This window comes from Pipistrellus hanaki (genome assembly GCF_964339955.1).
Source record: "Pipistrellus hanaki genome assembly, chromosome: 1".
NCBI lineage: Eukaryota > Metazoa > Chordata > Mammalia > Chiroptera > Vespertilionidae > Pipistrellus > Pipistrellus hanaki.
In genome coordinates this window covers 3991221-4012884 of record NC_140503.1, presented here as the reverse complement: position 1 = coordinate 4012884, position 21664 = coordinate 3991221, and the positions used below count along the sequence as shown (strand labels likewise).

The 21664-nt window shown below is 43.1% G+C and overlaps 1 protein-coding gene across 3 annotated transcripts in view; it reads right to left on the bottom strand.

Moving 5' to 3' along the window:
• The window catches only part of VRK1 (VRK serine/threonine kinase 1), a 54710-nt gene that overhangs the window by 12727 nt on the left and 20319 nt on the right, over positions 1 to 21664 (bottom strand). For all 3 annotated transcript variants that reach the window (XM_084898511.1, XM_084898512.1, XM_084898513.1), the window contains 9 exons: positions 19495 to 19659; positions 14176 to 14231; positions 9111 to 9180; positions 8068 to 8155; positions 4140 to 4248; positions 3938 to 4030; positions 1888 to 2020; positions 1050 to 1170; positions 466 to 524 (listed from right to left, as the gene is read on the bottom strand). In XM_084898511.1, the coding sequence (XP_084754637.1) occupies positions 466 to 524; positions 1050 to 1170; positions 1888 to 2020; positions 3938 to 4030; positions 4140 to 4248; positions 8068 to 8155; positions 9111 to 9180; positions 14176 to 14231; positions 19495 to 19659 (894 nt within the window). The remainder of the gene's footprint in view (positions 1 to 465; positions 525 to 1049; positions 1171 to 1887; positions 2021 to 3937; positions 4031 to 4139; positions 4249 to 8067; positions 8156 to 9110; positions 9181 to 14175; positions 14232 to 19494; positions 19660 to 21664) is intronic.

Here is a 21664-nt window from a genome sequence, read left to right as displayed (position 1 = left end):
CAATGGCACCTGGTCAGGGAGGCCGGCCCTGCCGCCTATTTCACACCCAGCCTCCTCCCTCCTCACTCCCCAGCTCTACTCTGCGCTTTCTTCTCGTCCGTTGTCCCGACCACGTAAGATGCTGCAATGCACTCGTTTCTTCACTGTCTCCCCCAAACAGAGCGAGAGCTGGTGAGGACAGGGTGTGCGCGTTTTGTGCACTGAGCAGCTCTGGTGCCATGAAGGGCCCTGGCACACAACGCAGCCTCAATAAAGAAACAGCCGCGTGGAGGATGAACTGTGGCTCCCCTCCTGAAAGCAGTCGCTGGCTGGAGCTCCATATCCCGCAGCCACTTCCTCTGTGATGGGAGCAGGCCCGTTTCAATAATTTCACCCAGACTCTCACAGTAAGGAATAGCCGATGGACTTCATAACTTCCTCTCAGAAAACAAAAGCTGGGTGGATATATAAGAAGACTTTTCCTACCTGGCTTGTTTTTCTCAGGAAAGCATTTGTCCATCAAACCTGCGATGTTTTCTCTGTATCTGTTAAAAATTAAAGAATGAGTCACTGTTGGAAGCTTGATGCCATAGAAAGTTATTAATATTTAATAATAGTAAATAGCACACTAAGCAGCACTGTGCTACATCCTAAATATCCTTACAGACATTCTTCTAAAATAAACTGAACAGAAGACCAAGTAACCGCTCTGGCCGGTGTGGCTCAGTAGATAGAGCATTGGCCTGTGGACCGAAGGCTCCCAGGTTTGATTCTGGTCAAGGGCACATGCCCAGGCTGTAGGCTCGATCCCCAGAAGGAGGCATGCAGGAGACAGTTGATCAATGCTTCTCTCTCATCGGTGATGCTTCTATCTCTCGCTCCCTCTCCCTTCTTCTCTGAAGTCAATAAAAACACAGTTTAAAAAAATAAAAACAAGAAACCTTACTAGTTAACAAGTCCTTTCTTGTTTCTATTTTAGTATCAGTTAAAGCTACAGTTCCAGTAGAGGAATTCTGGAAAACATCTGCCTTATCATGAGCTTCCCAAAACAATCTGTGAGTCTCCTTTACCTGATTTTGGAATCCCTAACATAGTTAGGATCTTTCAAATTATCCTCCCACGGCAGGTGGCCGCTGAGCCACTGGACCATGCAGTAACCGAGGATTTCCAGGTCGCCACGTCTTGACGGGGCTGTGAACACAAAAGTGGCAAATGAAGTGCACTGAAATCATTTTTAAGGTGCAACTTCAATTTCTATATAAGCCACAAGGTAAAGCAGTCAACTCCACAGTCTGGTTTCTCATAAAATTCTGCCTGCACTTAAAGAAAGTATTGAATATTAGATAGTTCAAAAAAATAATTTACTCCCTGGCTAATAATTTATTTTAAAATACCCAAACTGGCAAACTCCAGAGTTTCGAACTGAGACTGTTAACCTAGGAAATAAAATATAAAATAATGCCACATTTAATATGTAAGATATTAAAAATGCTATGAGCTATTAAGAGGCCCAGAGAACTGGGGGGTTTAGCTCCCCCACAGAAGTGGGCACAGAAAAAAGAAATGACAGCTGAAGAAAGAGACCAACTTATTAACAGGTGACAAAATACAAGTTTACCTGTTAGAAAGTTGCAGCTGCACGAAAAACTTAGACTTTTGGGGGAAAACAACCAACATTCTGGCTGAGTTGCGAGCAGGGGGAAGAACACTCGCTGCAGGTGATGGAGCCGCTTCGCTGCTGAGCCGGTGCTCGGCCTCAGAGCGCGCAGAGGCTGCCAGGCGTCCGCCTCCCTCCCTCCCGTCCCACTTCGCCTCGTCAACCTCCTCTCCTTACGCAGAACCGGGAGCCGTATAGGAATCAGGGGAAAAGCTAGCTGTGTATTCCCTGTTCAGCCGCTGCTGACATACCCACGCCATTGTGCGCGTCGATGCTGGTGAATTCAATAGTGCCATCGTGACATCTTTTGGGGTCTTCCTTGTATTCTTTATGGCTCCCTTCTGGGCAGTACCGATAAGCAAGGCCATAATCTACCAGGTACACCTATAAATGTGTGAGCGCAGATGTAAGCCAGGAGACCGCACATCCCCCTGCAAACCACACCACAGCGCCCTGTATGCAAACAGCAGCAAAGGCTTACTTCCGAAAGACTCCTGACTTAACGGACAGTGTCAGATGGCTATGTAACTACAGTACAGACAGTATCACCTGACTTTCATTCCTTTCTGGATAAATATGTTATACTCCTCGTTAATATTCAACTGAGCAAGGATTATAAACCCCATATTTCTCCTTACGGTCTGAAAAAACAAAAAACCTGAGCACAAAGCAAACCACCAGTACATGTCAGATACAACGGCCACACTCTAGTATAATCCTGCTAACTTAGTTGATACATGATCCATTAGTTGTCTTCATTCCTCTGCTTCTTCACTTGTAAAATATCAAATATCAATTCACTTCATAAAAGTATTTCAGATTATTATTTAAAAAAATTTTTAGATGAGGTTCTTATCTACATTTAAATATTATATATTAAAGACAAGTCTTCTAAATGAAAGCTACATTTTAATGTTATATACACACACATCTGTGTACATGCACATGTGGGTCTGATTAGCATACAAATCTAATAACCTGGGCTTTCTCTCTGCCAGAGCCTCTATTACATTCCTCGTTCTGGGAACTGTCTCACAAATGCATGCAGCTGGTCACAAGAGGGAAGTGAAGTAAAAATATGGGGATGGATCTACTAGCACATACATCTAATACTAGAAAAATAATCCCCTCCAAAGCATACGCCCCAAGAATTAGAGGGCTGCAAACACACTTCCCGAGAAACAAAAGGCAGCATGCTTTAGTGAACTGCAAAGTGAAACAGGCTGTACTACTATTTATTATATTACATAAGTCCAGTCTACTTCAATTAACAGAATCCTTATCGTTTGGGGTCTTAGCTTTGTTTGTTTGTTTGTTTTTAATCTAAAACAAGATGGCTGGCAATTCTGTGACTGCCTTTAAGGTTTCTGCACGACCATGCTTCAGTATAGCAGCTTTCTTCTGTCTGTGCAAACAGAGCTCTGTGGCCACCAAAAAGGAGATGGGGAGGGAAAGTAAATACATGAGTGACAGAAAAGGCAAGAGGAGCCTAAGTTACAAGGAAAAAATAAGCAAGAAGTCAAAGACGGGTTTGAGGAAAAGAAAAATGAAGTACGGACTGCTGCCATGAACACATTTAAAATGTTTAAATAATCTCTTCTCAAACAAGATCAAGTTGGTAGAGAGAACATACAGAATGGAATGAGTACAGTAGCCCAACAGGAAATGTCAACTAAACCTTACTTCCCAAAATCACAGAAACAGCTATAAGAAAACTGTATAGATCCCTGGACTGCAACTAAACTAACTCAAATAAAGGTAAAATAACATTAGCTTTTCTTCTTTCCTTAAAAAGTAAAAATTACAAAGGGAATGTAATAAACTAAAAAAAAAATGCAAATTTAAATTTCAAACACTAAGGGCATACAAATTTAGACAGCTACGATATTTCTGTAAACCAACTGATTTGAATAATCAACATGTTAAAGACCAAATTTCTCAACAGAACACTTACATTTGACAGATTTCTTGAACAAAGGAAATAAAAACATGACAAAGCAGACAGGCAAACGTAATTCATTGGTGCACTATATAATTTTAAGCTCCCACCCCCAAACAGCTATTTGAAATTCATTTTGTATCACAGGCACTTCTTCTGAATATTATTTAGGGCAAAATAGCCAACTTGATAAAATGCCAACAAATAGCATCAACAATGTAAAATGTTAACTAGAGAAGAGTGTCAAGAAAAAATATTATTATTACCATATCTACTTCAAAAAGTCAAACTTCTGCATAGGTTTGAATGTTCACAGCAGCTATATTAATTCTAAGTAGTAGAAGTTCAAGTTATCAAACTACCTGATCGGGATCCTTGCAGCTCAGAAGGAGGTTTGAGGCCTTGATGTCTCCGTGCACATACTCATGCTCGTGGATATATTCCAGAATATCCAGCTGAAAGCACACAGAGGAAGTTAGTGCAGTACCACATACCCACCAGCAGAGGACCAGCTTCCACACGACAGCGTCACCGGGGAAAGCAGGGAACATGCAGCTCACATACAATTCTTAGGCTTAGCTGCAAGACGGTTTTCCGAGAAAACCTCTTGGCGTTTGCTTCGTATATCTTCTGAAGGTCGCTCCCAAAGCGGTCCATGATCATAAACCTGTAACTGGAGACAAACAAGAATCGTCAGTGGACAGACAGAGCCCTGGAAAACGGGCTTTGCAGTGAGGACTCCTGTCAGAGTGGCTTTTCAAGGCCATTTAGGACTTAAGAAGAAAGAAAAGGAAAGCAAGATAAACATTTGAAAGAGTTTCTTCTGACTGTGATTCTCAATAGCCTCCTCTTGGTCTCGCCCAGTAAGAGGAGCCAGATGCCATGGATGATCACGCCCACAGAGAACCCAACAGATCCGCTCACAGTAAGGACAACACCGTCTGAGGGAGAAATCACTGTTTTTTTCTAACAGTTAGTTAATGTAGGTTTCTGGATATTAGCTTCCTTCTTGTGACAGCTTTTCTCAATTTTTAAGGCACATTTTAGCAATTTTAGTACCATTCTGTTTAAATCAAGACTATCAAGAGATGCTATATCAATAGCTAAATTCAGCCCAGCTGGTGTGGCTCAATGGTTTGGTGGTGACCCACGCACCAAGAGGTCGCTCACTCAATTCCCAGTCAGGGCACATGCCCATGTTGTGGGCTCAATCCCCAGTAGGGGACACGCAGAAGGCAGCCAATGATGTTTCTATCTCTCTCCTCCCTTCTTCTCTCTGAAATCAATAAAAACATAGATTTTTAAAATTTTTTTAAACAGATAAATATGATTGTTTAAATCGTGCAAAAGAACTATATATTAAATACTCAACAGACAAGACTTGGAGAGAGAAAAATATTCTGAAAATAAGTGAAGATTTTTGGGTTTTGTCCTGACCAGTGTTGCTCAGTGGTTTAAAGTGTCAGCCTTCAGAAAGAGGGGGCACAGGTTTAATTACCAGTCAAGGGCATGTACCTGGGTTGCAGGTTCAATCCCCTGCCCCAGCCAGCACGCATGCAGGAGGCAACCAACAGATGTGTTTCTCTCACATCAATGTTTCTTTCTCTCTCTCAGTTTCTCCCTGTCCCTTCTACTCTTTCTAAAAATCAATGGAAAATATCTCAGGTGAGTATTAACAACAACGAAAGAAGAAGAAAACAAGTCAAATAATAAATTTAGAATCCTACCCAGTTTTGTACTAGAATAGAATTAGAGATCATCTTTGGTGAACATCTTTAATGAGTAACTAATGTTTATGGAGGTGAAGTTATTTGACCAAAGTCATACAATAGCCAGTGAAAATGTAAGAGTTTCCAATGCCTTGAGCTTTGAGATAATAAAGAGGGAAGAGGGAATCTGAATGCCTAATTCCCTTTGTACAACATGACCAAGGACACATGCACATGTTACAAACAAGTGATATGCACTACCGCAGAGGCAGGAGAAGCTCCCGCCACCGCCACTGTGCTCACCAGCCATGAGCCCAGCTTCTGGCTGAGCGGTGCTCCTCCTGTGGGAGCACACTGACCACCAGGGGGCAGCTCCTGCATTAACCGTCTTCCCCCGGTGGTCAGTGCACGTCATAGCAATTGGTCATTCTATAGTTCAGTCAATTTGCATATTAGCCTTTTATTATATAGGAAAATATATGGGTAACAATAACACAGCCTCTACTGACAGTCTGAAAGAGGGCTAAGCCATAATTGCTTAATTCCTGGAAACTTGGATAAACAATGCAAATAATGGGAAAATATACATCAGTATAATTTAATAATGATCACAGATAACCTTTTAATATAATCCTGATACTGTTTTAAGCACTATATACATATTAATTCAAATCAGTTTCAAGGAAAATTGAAGATTTCTCACACACACAAAAAGGATTTCTGTATCTGTACTTTTATAAGAACCAAAATGATTGTTTTTTAAGAGATTCAACCTAAAAACGAATACCGTAGAGGTGACTAATGCTCCACTTTAGGAGACACTTGCCGCCACTTCACGTGACAGAAGAGGCTGGGAGCGAGAGCACTACTAGTGAACGGTGCTCTAAGGAGTAAACCGTGTGGTTCCAGAGTGCCTGTGCGCCACACACCTCCGATCCACGCCGGGAGTTCTCTCCTGCAGCTCCTGTCAGCTACCTTGGTGCCAACCGGCGACCCTCCCCCCCACCCCCCCCAGGCCTGATCACTTCACAGGAGCCACACACAGCCCTGTTTCACTGGCTCTCTGCGTATCACACAGTAAGTGGTAAGACTGTATAAGGCAAAATGTGCTGTGATAGTGTGGGCACCTTTAAGAAAAAGCACCATTCCCAACCCGAAAGAAAAAAGGGAGGAAGGAATAGAGGGAGAGAGGAAAAGAGAGAAGAAGGGGAAAAGGGAGGGAAGGAGGGAAATGGTATGATGATTGCAACTAACATTTTTTTAAATATATTTTTATTGACTTCAGAGAGAGATAAAAACATCACTGATGGGAGAGAACCATTTATCGGCTGCTTCCTGCACGCCCCCTACTGAGTATCGAGCCCACAACCTGGGCATGAGCCCTTGACTGGAATGGAACCTGGGACCCTTCAGTCTGAAGGCCAACACTATCCACTGAGCCAAACCAGCTAGGGCTCAACTAACATACTCTGTGCCAGAACAACCCCCTTACAAATTACATTTCAATTTCATCTTCACAGTAACTCCATAAAGTACTATTATCCCATTTTAACTTAGTCAATCCTTGATCTATACTATTTCTCTCGAAAATTCCATAAAAATATCTGCTTGTTCCAGCAAAACCATACGTAACAAAATATAATCTATCCTAAGAGGGGCATGGTTCCAGAATCAGGCCCTCCATGGAGACCTGTGGCTCCCACCCAACACCGACCTCCACTCCACCTTTTCCCCCCAAGCCCAGGGCTGGCTCGGCACCCCCTCCCCTCCCCCACAGCCAGTCTCCCCACACCCATCAGTGACCGCCCTGCATGCTGGAAACTGGTTTCAGAAGGACCAGGCGAAACTCTGGCCAAGAACACAGGACAGGAGGCCTGCCACCAGCCTCCCAAGGGTTTTCCTGGCCAGGAGACTGAAGCTCACAGAAGCAATACCCACTTCTGCTGTGGGTACTGTCTGCGTACGGAGCCTGGGAATGGGCCGCCCCTGAGACCCTATGACAGGGAGCGGGGCCAGCATGAGAAGGACGAAAGGGCAAGAAAAGGGAACCTAAGCCCTTGATAATTATGTAAGAGAGCTGAGTCAATGTCTCCTTTATTTGGAGATAAAGACATTCAAACCCCTTCCACACTAAATCTGTTCTTCAAATCTCAGCTTCCAGCCTTCTTCCATCAAGTGCCTCTAAATATTTAACAATATTGTTTATGCATCAAACTGCGGACATTTTCCCCAACTCTGCTATCCAGCAACATTCTCCACGTTCTCCGAACCCCCGAGGCCCGTAAGAGTCGGAATCACAGAATTTACACCGAACTGCCTCACTGTTTCATGCATGTTTCATTCTGTTGTTCTCACCAGCCAGACTGAAACCTCATAAAAAGCAAGCCTCTCAGTGGGCAGCTTACACGGCGAACATGAAATACCAAATTAAAAGGGATCCGTTTTACATAAAGGACGGGAAGTTTTTGTTGGCTTGTTTATTTTTAAAGAAAGAAAGATGCCAGGCACATTTGGCTCTGTTCCTGCTCGTCATCTGGATTCCAGGCAGCTGTTCCCACACCGGGCACGGCCCGGACGAACGGTGCCCTCCCAGGGCACGGCACTGTGCAGGGAGGCAGGGGGCAGCGCAGCCCCATGCTGGCCTCTGTCACGCACACTCCCTCCATGCAGCCCGGAGGAGGCCGAGCAGGTACTGAGTGCTCAGAGTATAATTCTTGGCTAAACCAACTACACAGCGAATGCTCAAAACATAGAAGAGGAAAACAAAACACGTGTGATGTTACCTTCTTCCATTTTTATCATGTAGGCCAGACCCCCAATACTTAGGGACACCCAGGTACTTCAGTTTGTGGGTCTGAATCCATTTCCGAACTAAAAATCAAAACAGATGCTTGTGATTTCAATTCCGTTAGACATAAATAACCTTTTAAATCATTATGAGAAAAAATGTACTTATATGCATAATAAAATTTCACTTTTATTTATTCATAAAGGAAACAGTCCTTTATGACCCACACATAAAAATTTGAAACATTTTTATTAACCCACAGTATCTTGTTATCCTGCCCTAAACATTGTCTTTACAATGAAAAATTTGCAGAGGACATTCTTAAAAAAAATATCAAACCTCAGAGCAATTTGTATCCTTAATTATATAAATGTTTACTCGCTTTCACAGAAAGACTTCTTTTTTATCCCAACCTACAAGTTTAATGCCTCATCCTGAGCCCACACCCAGGAAATGAGGCTCTGGGAGAGAGGGGAGGCCTCCCTGAGATTGCCAGACCTACTCCAGCCCGCCGGGAGGCTGCTGGGTCTGAGGAGGAGCGGAGGGGTGGGCTGAGAGGGGAGGGGAGGAGAAGAGAAAGGAGGGAGGCAGAGGAAGGGAGGGAAGGGTCTAGAGTAGCTAGCAGAGGCCCTGCCCCTTACCTCAACCATCTGCTCTGTTCATCCATTATGACACCCCAACCCCACCCCTGGTTATGTTCTCCAGAATTAATAAATAAATAAATAAATAAATAAATAAATAAATCCAGAAAGATTCAGAGATCCTTGAGCCATACTCATGGATTAGGGTTTTTTCTCAATGTTTAACATTTTCTAAATTATACCTCATTACTAACTTTAGTCTATATATCAATACAGGTAAAATCTTATAATAAACTCATTAAGAGATCAGAATTCTTTCACACAGACCTCATGTAAATAGAACATACTTATAAAGTAACAAAGAACCTTAATATGAGGTGCAATGTCCTAATCTTAGCGTAAGCAAGCGAACCGAGCGGCGGTCACGGGGAGTGCACACGCAGGCGCCGTTTCTTACTTTGCTCCGGTTTGGCCGCTCGCTGGTAGAACTTTAATTCAGTGAAAAGAGGTCCATTGTCACTGGGTTCCTTGAAACACAGGCATCAGTTAGTACCAGCAGTTGTCACAATTACTGTTATTGCAGCAAATTTTCAAAGTAGACTTTCAATTTTTCTTATCAAACAATGTAGTTTTGAAACATAAGTTTATAACTATATTTAAGATTAATTCAAACTCTTTAGAAATGTTTCAAATATTCTCAGAATAGTCTATATTTTATTTCTCTCCAGTTTCAACTCTTTAAGTGATAAATTATACAAAATTAGACATATGGCTTAGTCTTTGCAAAAGTTTAAGAAAAATCTTTCAATTTATTTTTGTCTTTATTTAGCTTTCTTTTAAGGAAAGATGAGCAACCAACCATGTTAATTGTTTCACCGAGAGGCTACAACGTATTTCTGAGATTCAATAAAAAGTCAACAACCCACTTAAGCCAATTAGTGGCACCAACGCCATTCCTTTTGTGTTTCTCCTGACAAGTACACGTAGTTTATCGGGACAGACAGAAGCCGGCCTTCCCGTGAAGAATATTCTGGAACTGCAGAGAGCAAGCACTGGCCATTTAACGGCAGCCTCTCCTTTCGGACGCTGATTCCACGTAGCAAACTAAGGGCCCTACAATTTACTTCCCACGTGACAATGCAAAGCCAAGAGGAGCGCTGGCCGGTGGCTCAGCTGGTTGGCGTGTCCTCCCATGCACCAGAAGGTTTACAGTTCAAATGCTGGTCAGGTGCAGTTTGATTCCTGGTGATGGTACATACAGGAGGCAACTGGTCAATGTTTCTCTCTCACATTGGTGACTCTCTCTCTCTCTCTCTCTCTCTCTCTCTCCCTCTCCCTCTCTCTCTCTCTCTCTCTCTCCCTCCCTCCCTCCCTCCTATTTCTCTCTTCTCTCTCTTTCTCTCTCTCTCTCTTCCCCACCTCTCCCTCCCCCCCCTCTCTTGTTCTCCCCTCCCCCCCCTCTTGTCCTCCCCTCCCCTCCCCTCCTCTCTAAAATCAATAAAAACATATCCTCAAGGATATAAAAAAAAAAAAAAAATGGCCTTGGCTGGTTTTCCTCAGTGGTTAGTGCTGGCCCTCAGACTGAAGGGTCTCTGGTTCGATTCCCGGTCAAGGGCATGCACCTTGGTTGCAGGTTCCCCAGCCTCAGTAGGGGCATGTGCTGGAGATAACCAGTTGATGTTTCTCTCTCTTTCTCTCCCACTCCTCCCTCCCTCCCACTTCCTGTAGAAGTCAATGGAGAAAAAAATATCCTCAGGTGAGGATTTAAAAAAATAATAAATAAAACCACTCTAGACGCACAGTTCTAGTATCTCAGATTTCTCTCATTCAGAACAACAGGAATCCAAGTTCAAGTACTTACAGAAAAACTACTAAGCCAGTCTGCAGTCAGGCAGGACTAGCCAAGACTGAGCCTCAGCAGCAAATGCCTGGCCTGGGTGCTACCGCTCAGCTACCTCCCCAGCCAGCCTGGGAGAACAGCAGCACCTCTGAGAAGCTGCATCTAACACCTGCCGGGGGAACGCCAAATCACTGATGTCCAGTCCAGTGCCTCAGGTGTCCCCGGAACCCGGGGCTCATTTCCTAGCAGCAAAGGAAGCTGGACAGACACGTGCCTGTCAGACCTCATGGCTGAGCACAGGCCTTCAGCAGGGGGAAGACTCAGTGTAGGAAACGAAGAAATGGAAATCCAAGGGGAAGAATTTTGGTAAAGTTCCTCTCCAAAGGCGAACTTTTAGAATAGCTCATTAATATAATCCAGGTTTGAAAGGGGTTTTCCTAAGACAAATCCCAGCTTATTATTCATCAGTATAAAACTCTAATTTACTCAATTTCAACCCGTGTCATACTTTAATTTCAGGCTTTCCTTCAGGCAACAATTTATTAAACTTATAATAACGAAAATCAGCCTATAAAATCAGGCTATTATAATAAAGGCCTCACAGTGGCGAAGGCTCTCTGAGCTCAGTTCACTTTTCTCATCCAGCAAGATTCCAAACAAAATAAAGGAGCTCCTTCCTGGCACTGCACTCTCGCCAGAGCTTGCTGTTGCTGTTGAAGAAACTACCTTAACTCCCAACTAAAATTTTATTAACATATTTCAAGTCTAAAATACTTTGCCAACTCTGTAATAGCCAAGATTTAGGGAAAAAATCAGGGCTGACATTTTAACTAGAATATCACTAAACGTTTCTTTAAGACTTTTAAGTGTCAAAATGAAGATGACAACAGAAAAAAAATTAAAATGTGATATATTTCAATGGCACCATCTAAAAGCAACTGGCTGCCATTTAAAAATGAAGCTACATGAAATTTCTCCTTCCTACCAAAAAATCCTGATATATGAATTGGAAATTCACGTCACTCCTCATAACATCAGTGAGAACTTAAACATCAGTCTGCCAAATTCTTCCCATGGACTTCAAAACGCAGGCTTCTACCAGTGCACACTGGGAAGTGACCGGGACATCAAGCACTGTTAGGCCCCAAGGCCCGAGAGCCTGACCTCACCACCAGTCCTCCCGCTTAGGGAAGTGTAACTGACAGAACTAATTATTAGATCTGTTAGCAAGAAATCACAAGAGAGAATTTCTCCCCTTGGTTATCCAACATATTACCAATTTTACCATTTACTTTCCGGAATTAAAACGAGAGTACCTCCCTTATCTTCAGTGGAAATACAAGTTTGCCACCTGTGACCCAGCACCATGATCCTCGGCGGCTCCCACAGGCCAGTGGTCGGCAAACCGCGGCTCGCGAGCCACATGCGGCTCGTTGGCCCCTGAGTGTTCTAATGCCACTTCTTCCAAATAGACTCGCCCAGGCCAAAAACCGACTTCTGTGCATGGGCCACGAAGTTTCAATCACACTGTGTGCACGCCCGCACGTGGTATTTTGTGAAAGAGTCACACTCAAGGGGCCAAAGAGCCGCATGTGGCTCACGAGACGTGGTTTGCTGACCACTGCCATAGGTGAACAGGATTAAGGCTCTGAACCAGACATGCTCATTTGGTGGAAGAAAGAATCGGTTTAGCATTTACCTAAACATCTCTCTTGAACATGTATTTCTTAACTTCACCAAAGTTAACTGTAAACAGTGTGAGGGCTATCTGTTTAGAGCTCTCCATGGAGCAGGTATGCAGTTGGCAGCATCACACTCAGGACGAGTGTGCCCCGGGGAGGGAGAAGCCCCGCTGGATGAGCGGGTCCCGCCCGCCGCAGGGCTCCTGTGCACCAAAAGGTGGCCGCTTCGATCCCCGGGCAGGGCACATACAGAAGGCAAACAACTGATGTCTATGTCTCTCTCTCCCTACTTCCTTCCTTCCCTCCCTTCCTCTCTCTTTCCTTCCCTACCTCCAAGCATGCCCTTGGGTGAGGGTTAAAGAAAAAAGGATCCCCAAGTGGACTGACAATTCTCGGGGAAAAGAGTGGGGGGGGTGGGAAGAGACTGAACATAAACTGTGCACCTATGGATGAGAACAGTGGGGTTGGGGAAAGGGTAAAGGGTGAAGTGGGAACCTGGTGGAGGGGGAAAAAATGAGGAACTTTTGTAATAATATGAACAATAAAGATTTATTTAAAAAAAAAAAAAAAAAGAAAAAAGAAAAGAAAAAGGATCCCCAAACAAAGATAAACATGAGCAGCACACATGGTTCCACTGGACACAATTAGGTGCTCTGTGCGCCAGACCTACCAGTGTTCCCAACCCGGCCACACAGAAGCCTCCTCTGGAGCGCTCCTCACCAGGCCGTGCATCCGGAGATTCAGGTGGCACTGTACAAGTGGAGCTGAGAGCCGCGGGCTGGTATGCTTTTAAATCTAATGTCACATTACACAGCACCTTCCCTATGAATCAGCAATACCACATGTAGGTAAAAACCTATTTCCAGCCGAAACCGGTTTGGCTCAGTGGTAGAGCGTCAGCCTGCGGACTGAAGGGTCCCAGGTTCTGCTATCTCCTCTATGTAACAAAAGCATGCCCTATAATGTCTGAAAGAACTCTGAGAGAAGGAAGTTACAAATGTTGGTAAGAAAAAATAAAAGCATAATATACTGATAACAAATAAAGAGCAGTTAAAATGTCTTTTAATGCACCAGTATATAAATTGGCCTGGCTACACAAGTGTGCTTATGTCAGACAGAAGGTTATCAACCTTTACTCTCTCTATATATTATAAAACCCTAATATGCAAATAGACCAAATGGCAGAACAACCGAACCAGGGAGCACCCACAGGACAAGGTGGTCATCAGCTGCAGTGGGATGGTGCAGCAGGTGCCGCAATTGCTCCGAAGAGGGAGGCCCAGGCCGCCCTCTGCAGGGCAATTGATTAGGGGACTCCACAGAACTGGGGAACGGGGGGGGGGAGGGAGGGGGGGGTGTTGGCAGCAGACATTGGCAGCACCAGGCCAAGGCAGGTGCGGGGCAGAGGCTGGGGCGGCAAAGCCAGAAGCCTGGGGAAGGAAGGCCTAGCCTTGCACGAACTTTGTGCATCAGGCCTCTAGTTACAAAATGCTTTCAATGTTCTCATAGCCAAAAGAAAATTCAAAATGATCACAATTAGTTTAGTTTACTAAAATAGAAGGGGAAGGAAAGAAAACTGAAAATGCACAGAAGTAACTGACCAAGTACTTCAGAAGCAAATGCAAGATAAAATACAATTAAATTTCATTAAGAGAGTATAGTCTTATAGGACATAAGTATAAAAGAGCATCTCGTCTCCTGTAAATATAGCTAAAATAAAAAGAATGAGCGGAATATTTTCAGTCTCCATCTGCATGCCTCTATGCTTTCACTCATTTCCTCCCAAATACTAGTGCCACTCTACTTCAAAACAGGAGACAGACTTTCTGAATTCAAATTATTTAAAACTATAAAACTACTTTTGTGCCTCATTAAATATTTATTAATATTAAAAATGTAATACCTCATGGTTTAATTAATTCTAGTTATCAAAGAGGATGTTTTGCAAAATAAACACAGTCCTACACTAAATCAACAAAAAAGGAAAAACATTTTCTTACCACTTTTACAACATAGGGTGCATCACTGCCCACCGATTTTGAAGAATTCTTGTCAGCTGTTTGAAAAAAGTGACATATGTAACATCAGAACAAGAAGCACATTGTGATATATAGCCTACTGCTCTTTATTAACACTTAGGTCTGTATTATAATTCCTTGATAGAATAAATTTCAGTTCCCAAATACACAGTGTTTCAGCATACCAATATAGTGTACATCATCAACTTTAAGATTAATTTTTTTAATGTTTTAACATGTCTGAAATTGGAATATATCTTATAATGGCTGGTATCTTCAATATGATCATCTGTTTAGTATGAAAAACTCTAAGTTAAACTTTTAATTTGAAAGTATGCATGGTCTTAGGTATGCTAACATATGTTAAGAATTCCCAAGGTAATAACTGATGCAATTTCTTACATTTAATAAAGCAAGTGGTTAGTGTGTCGGCCTATGCACCAAAGGGTAGGTCGGACGTTCAATTCTTGATCAAAGGCACATACCTGGGTTGCAGGTTCAATCCCCATCCCAGGTTGAGGCGTGGGTAGGAGGCAACCAATCAATGTATTTCTCTCACATCAATGTTTCTTCCCCTCCCCCCCCCATTCCCTCCTTCTCTCTCTACTGTCTCTCTAAAAGTCAATGGAAAAAATATCCTCGGTGAGGCTTCACAAAACAACAAAAATAAATGAATATACTGTATATATAAACTAGAGGCCCAGTGCACAAAATTCATGCACTTGGGGGGAAGGGGGGCCGGACTGTGCCCTCTTGCAATCCAGAAGCCCTCAGAGTGGGCCTAGGTTGACAGTCGGACACCCTTACTGCTGCAACGGAAGCAGGAGAGGCTTCCGCCACCGCTGCTGTGCCCTGAGCCCAACTTCTAACTTAGCAGCGCTCCCCCTGTGGGAGCGCAATGATAAGCAGGGGGCAGCTCCTGCATTGAGTGTCTGCCCCCTGGTGGTCAGTGCATGTCACAACAATCGATTGTCCGCCATTGGATTGATTTGCATATTAGCCTTTTATTACATAGGATTTTATTTGATGGTGATAAGTGCTATAGAGAAAAATTAAGCAGGAAAGGATGGCAGGCAGTGTTGCAAAATAAGAGAAACCTCACTAGCAGGGTGTCACTGGAGCAGTGGTCTGAGCACAGTGAGGGAATGAGCCATGGAATGCCTGGGTGAAACCATTCCAGGCCAACCAGCACCTGGCCCCGACGTGGGAGCCCCTGACCTGTCAGAGGAAAGCAGAGAGGCCAAAGTGGCCGCAGAAGAGTGAGTGAGGGGAAAGCAGCAGGAACCACACAGGAGCTTGACTGGTGCCATAAAGCTGTCCCTCTGTGAACGAAAGCCACAGGGGGTTTGGAGAAGAGGACGGGCAAGGTCAGACTCTGCCTGTAGAGAATTCCGCAGGATGCTGTGGAGAATGGAGAGGAGAGGGCCAGGAGCTCAGTACTCCGGTGAGGGGTGGCGGTGCCCGAACCAGAGCGGCAGCAGACAAGGTGGTGAGAAGTGGTCAGATTGTGGACATATTTTCAAAGAAGAGCCAACAGGATTTAGGTATGGAGGTCAAAGGGAAGAAAGGAGGAAAGGATGACGCCTGGCTTTTGGCCTGAGCAACTGGAAAGAGAAAGCTGCTACTTCCTAAGGTGGAGAGAACTGCAGGAGAAGCCGGTGTGAGGGGTGTCTATAAAGTTTGCGATGCTTATTAAATATCCGAGTTCAGATGTTAAATAGACAGTGGATATGCAGAGTAGGGTAAAAGTAGGTTTACACTGCTTGCATGGAAAATAATACAATAATTAATAAGTGATAATACAAGAATAAACTGTCTCACATAATCATTGTAAACCTACTTTGCTCCACCCTGTACAAATCTTAGTTTCAGAAGAGTGATGCAAGTTAAAAATAAATGAGAGTTATCAACCTATTCACTCCAAGCCCATAAGCTGGCAGAGCTCCCAGGAAGTGAGTGTGGAATGGAAAGAAGAAATCCTAGGACTGAGCCTAAGGCGTTCTCACATCAGCAGGTGAAGAGACAGGAGGGACAGGCAACACGAAACCAAGAAACTCCCAGCCAGCCGGGAAGCAGCTAGAATACTTCAGTCTAGAGAAGAAACACCAAGTCATAAACCTGGCTGATGAGTAGAAGGAATAGCCAAGGAGCGTCACTTAAATACTGAATTAGTAATAAAGTGCAGTTAGTACACAAAATATTAAAATGAGGCTAGTATATTAATAATACTGTACAATTCAGATGAAGAAAAAGAGGAAAAGAAGCTCAATAATTCATCCCAACAATATGTACTGCAAAATATGCCAGGCACTAAGAACGCCATAAGAGCTGCCCCATCGTCAAAAGCACACGTTTAACCCTGGCTGGTGTGTTCAGTGGTTAGAGCACCATCCCACGCACAAAAGAATTGTGGGTGCAATTCCTAGGTCAAGGGCATGTACCTGGGTTGCAGGTTTGATCCCCAGCCCTGATCAGGTATGTTCAGAACACAACCAATGCTTGTGTCTCTCTCACAATGATACCTGTCCCCCCACCCCCACTCGCTCTATAAATAAATAAATAAATAAATAAATAAATAAATAAATAATATATAAATAAATATCGATGGAAAAAATATCCTCTGGTGAGGATTAACAAAATAAAACAACAAAAAGCCCATGTTTATTCTGAAAGGAGGAAAATAATTTCAACATAGCACGGGATGTACTGTGAAAGGATGAACACAGGACACGGGGACCATGAAAAGACAGCGCCCACCCTAACCTCAGCTTTGGCAAATCGACACAAAAGCAGCATCACATACAAAAACCAAGAGGCAAAGGCAATGTCACAGCTGAAGCACAGCCTGTGAGGATAGAGGGATGAAGACAGTTACTGGGGAACCAGACTGCAGGAAGGGTCTGTATGCCATTCCCAAACTTTGTCACTCTGTCCTGAGGGCACAGGGAGACATTAAAGCACATCTAAATGAAGGTCATGTGATCTGATTGGCAGTCTGGTCACTTAAGCCCCAATGTGAACAGGAGATGCAAAGGGACAAGACTGAGCAGAGGATTCATTGCCACAGTGAAAACCCAGACGAGACAAGAAAATGACCTCCCCTAATGAGGCAGTGGCAGCAAAGGGAGGGAGAAATGAAGGGTCTGGGGAGTCGCTCAGGTGAAGCACAGAACTGGAGGAGGCACGAGGGGTGTTAGTGCAGGAGCACTGGAGAATGTCTGCCTGGAGGGGTGAATCCATGCAGATAACCCTCTCCTGTGGGACATCAGGTAGAGATCCCTGTGCAGGCCACTGGCCATGGGCCTGCACTGTCGGGGTCAAGTCCTAGGCTACCGAGCAAAGCTTTTGAGCAGAGGACTGGCAAGATCAGACTGTGGTTTGGTAATCAACAGTAAAGAGTCAGTCAGAGAAGCTGCGAGACTGGAGGAAACCCCTCAGAGAGAATATGCAGAGGAAAGGTGGGCCACAGCCCTAGCCGCTTTGGCTCAGTGAATAGAGATTTGGCTTGCAGACTGAAGAGTCCCGGGTTCAATTCCCTCTCCCTTCGTCTCTGAAATCCATAAAAAAAATAAAAAATAAAAAATAAATTAGAAAAAGGTGAGCCGAAGAAGGAAAGCTGGAGGATGACTAAGCATGTCGAGAGGGAGGAGGAAGACCAGAGGGGAAGGTACGTTGTCATGAAGACGATGGAAGCGATTTCTATGCGTAAAAGATAAACAGACGGAGAAAACACCCAAACAAAATTCAAAGGCAGCTTGTTTAACTCCTGGGCAGAAACTGCTGAGGGTCCTCGGCCGGGCAGTCATGTGGAGAAGCTGGAGCAGCATTAAGGCAAACCCTTCTCCAGAGGGATCAACCCAGGCTTACAGCAGTGAAGCTGTCACAGAAATCTTTCACACCATCCAATATGAAAACGACTACTAAATGGCACTTTCCGATGATAAATACAAATACGAACAACATGGCTAGCACACATGCAAAAGCAAGTTCCATGTTTGCCAAAGGTTACTAAAGCAAAGTAACTAATGCAAAATTAAGAACCAGCTTGTTAAAGACAAGCTCCCATTCCTACTGTGGGATGGCCTAACCCACACATCCTGTCGCGAGACAGACTAAAAATCTACCATCTCTAAGTGACAAGGACAAACAACATGGGCCTGACTGAAAAAGCCTCTAGTCTTTCATGGTTTGCAAGGATTTTCGCCTTAAGTCAGAGATAGCCTGGTTCACTGGGATGGGTTTGGCTCTGAACAAAGCTAAAGAATCAACACCTATTTCCCTCTGACCTACAGGAATCCTGTTTATGAAACATAGCAAAGCAGTGGTTTTTAGCTGTTTCCTGACCATCCCCCAGAGCGGCTGGCCCACTGCAGCCGGGGGTCCTGAGGAGACGCAGCTGCTCTCTTATCTGTCAGGAGCTCTCAGCTTCAGTGCGCATGGGCCCGCTAGTTACTGACTGGCAGGTCTGGGTGGGACCTGAGAACGGCAGTTCAAACAGGTTTCCACGTGATGCTAGTCTAACTACAGCATTAGTATTCTGAGAAAGATACTCCTTCAAAGAGAAACAGGGTTACACTACTAAAAGCAACATTTTATAAACCTCCAGGCAGAAATTGAATAATTAAATGATGGACTAGCTCAATCAAGATTAGAGGTGGAGTAAGAACACAGAAACGTTAGAAGTATCAAAAGCAAGCATGAAGTGTGAGTATCACTGTAATAGTCTTGGTGAAGCAGACAACTTGAGAAGGAGTCAGGTAAGATATTTTTTAAATCAACAATTTAGTTAACCTACAGACTCTCAGGGTTCCACAGGAGGTCCTCCAAATTTCAAGGTAAATATGCTAATATGAATTTCTAGATCATTCTCCTAATTCCACAGTTATAACTTATTAGGGTTGTATAGGAAGGAAATAAAAACGTATAACTGTTAAGATCTGAAAATTGCCAAACTAAACCAAAACAGAGGGAGTAAATCCTAATTGGGTGGAGGTAGGGGGAAAAATGTACATCAATTTCTTTGCATCTTAAAAAAGTTAAGATTATGCGGAATCCTTAAAAATCCAAAGCCACGGTGCTCACTAATGACAATATTATAGACACTTCATACTCTTTCTGTTGTGACTAAGTCAACCATCTTCTCTCCCACTCTGGCCAGAGATGCATTTTTGCCTAGGCATGTATTAAGTGGACTGTATTATTAAAAACTTCCTGTGATAGCTCATAACGGAGAATCTATTTTGATATGAGAGCACATAAATCTTTGGCTTGACGGTTCATTAGAAGTAGTCATCCACCTACCAAGATAGATACAACCAAAGCCACCTTGGCCAATGGGCAATCCTAGCTTCCACTCCTTTTTTGCCAAGTCGGTGATTACCTCCCCAGCTGCAAATTGTTCTGCAAGACGTCTCTTTGCGGGGCCCTGTCTTCCAGCTTGAGCTGCTTTTACACGAGGCATTTTCACTAAAATATAAAACAAAGCAACAGTTAATATTATAATCCCAGAAGTTTCCTAAACATTCCCCACAAAGGAAAGCTTCTGTGAATGACAGGTACTATTCAAATTCTTATTAACTCCAAAACTTAAAGAACATCTGTCCTAATTTATAATCCTCTTGGATTATCTCTTAATTTTGGAGAGAAACAATAAATAAAATGAAATAGAGCAAAGCAGTGGTTTGGCCGGTTTGGCTCAGTGGTTAAAGCATCAGACTGCGGACCAAAGTTTCCAGGGTTCAATTCCAGTCAAGGGCACGTACCTTGGTTGTAGCCTCTTTCCCAGCCCTGACCCTGGACAGAGCTCATGCAGAAGGCAACTAACCAATTGATGTATTTCTCTCACATCAATATTTTTTTCTGTCTTTCCCTCTCCCTAAGAATCAAAGGGAAAATATCCTCCGGTGAGTATTAACCAAAAAGAAAAAGAAGAAGAAGAGGAAGAAGAAGAAAAAAAAGATCTATTCAATTACTTTCAAGAAAATATTTAAAGTTCTAATGATCCAATATCTATAACTAAAAACGCTATTAAACACACAGAAAAATGCTCTATGAAGTTCGGGGGAAAGGTGCATCCAATTAGTATGCACACTCTATCAGAATGCAGTAAGTTCATAAAGGTCAATACCAATGCGATAAGAGCACAGTACAGAGATTGAAAACACAAGACAATTAACACAGGGGAAAGGGAACCGTTTTCTGTACTTAAAAAAAATAAAGATCAATGAAAGGCCACACCACATGCTTAACAAAATTCAACCCAGAATAACCAACACTAAGACACACTTAATAAAATTACTAAACTTAACAGTGAAAGAAAATATTCTGAGCACCCAGGCCAAAAAAAAATGATATTTTATATGGAAAATAAAATCAGATTGTCATCACTGACAGCAACACTTTATGGCGGGGGGAAAAAGTAATGTATTTAAGACTTGGAAGATAGAAGACATAAGCCAAAGATTTTATACTCAGTTAAATTTCAACTATAAAGACTTCAAAGTGTTATCAAAATGGAAAAAGGAATCAGAGCCTACTAGAGAACAAGCACCACATATCCAAAGTGACTAACGTAAGAACTGAAGTGAGCAGTAAATAGATATTTACTTGTAGAAAAACAAAGGCAATAAGGGAAAGAATAGAACACATAATGCTATATGTTCTGACGATTCAGATATACACAACTATGAAAAATCAAGAGAACATATGCAAAAAAGTAATTATCCAGTAATCATATTGTGGTGATACTTGCTTTTGTTAACTAAGGCTATTGTATGCACAAATGTGGAATAATGCAAATGAGTAATTATGTGATATTTGAATTCTACCATCCCCTTGGATCCTTAAAAATCAAGATTCAAAAATGGAAGAAAGAATACAGATGAAAGACAAAAAAAAGTTAAAATGCTTTGTATTTGGAAATATTCTTAATTCAGAAGGTATCTTATCTTTTACAAAAACCACACACACACACACACACACACACACACACACACACCTTTGTATTTCCTAACCCCATTCACAAAAAGTTTGAAAACAAACCCAGTAGCAATGAGCACATGCCTGATACATAAATTGTATTCTTGAAATACTCGTACCAATTCTTATGAAAAGAAACCAGGTTGAAGAAAGGACTGCCTCAGGTCTGGAGATAAATACCACAGGAACACCTGTAGTTCCTAGATGTCAAGGAAGCTATCAAAAACTACTAGCATTAGCTGGGACCGGTTTGGCTCAATGGATAGAGCGTCGGCTTGGGGACTGAAGGGCCCCGGGTTCGATTCCGGTCAAGGGCATGTACCTTGGTTGCGGGCATATCCCCAGTAGGGGGTGTGCAAGAGGCAGCTGATCGATGACTCTCTCTCATCGATGTTTCTAACTCTCTGTCTCTCTCCCTTCCTCTCTGTACAAAAATCAATAAAATATATTTAAAAAAAAAAAAAAAAAAAAACTACTAGCATTATATCAAATA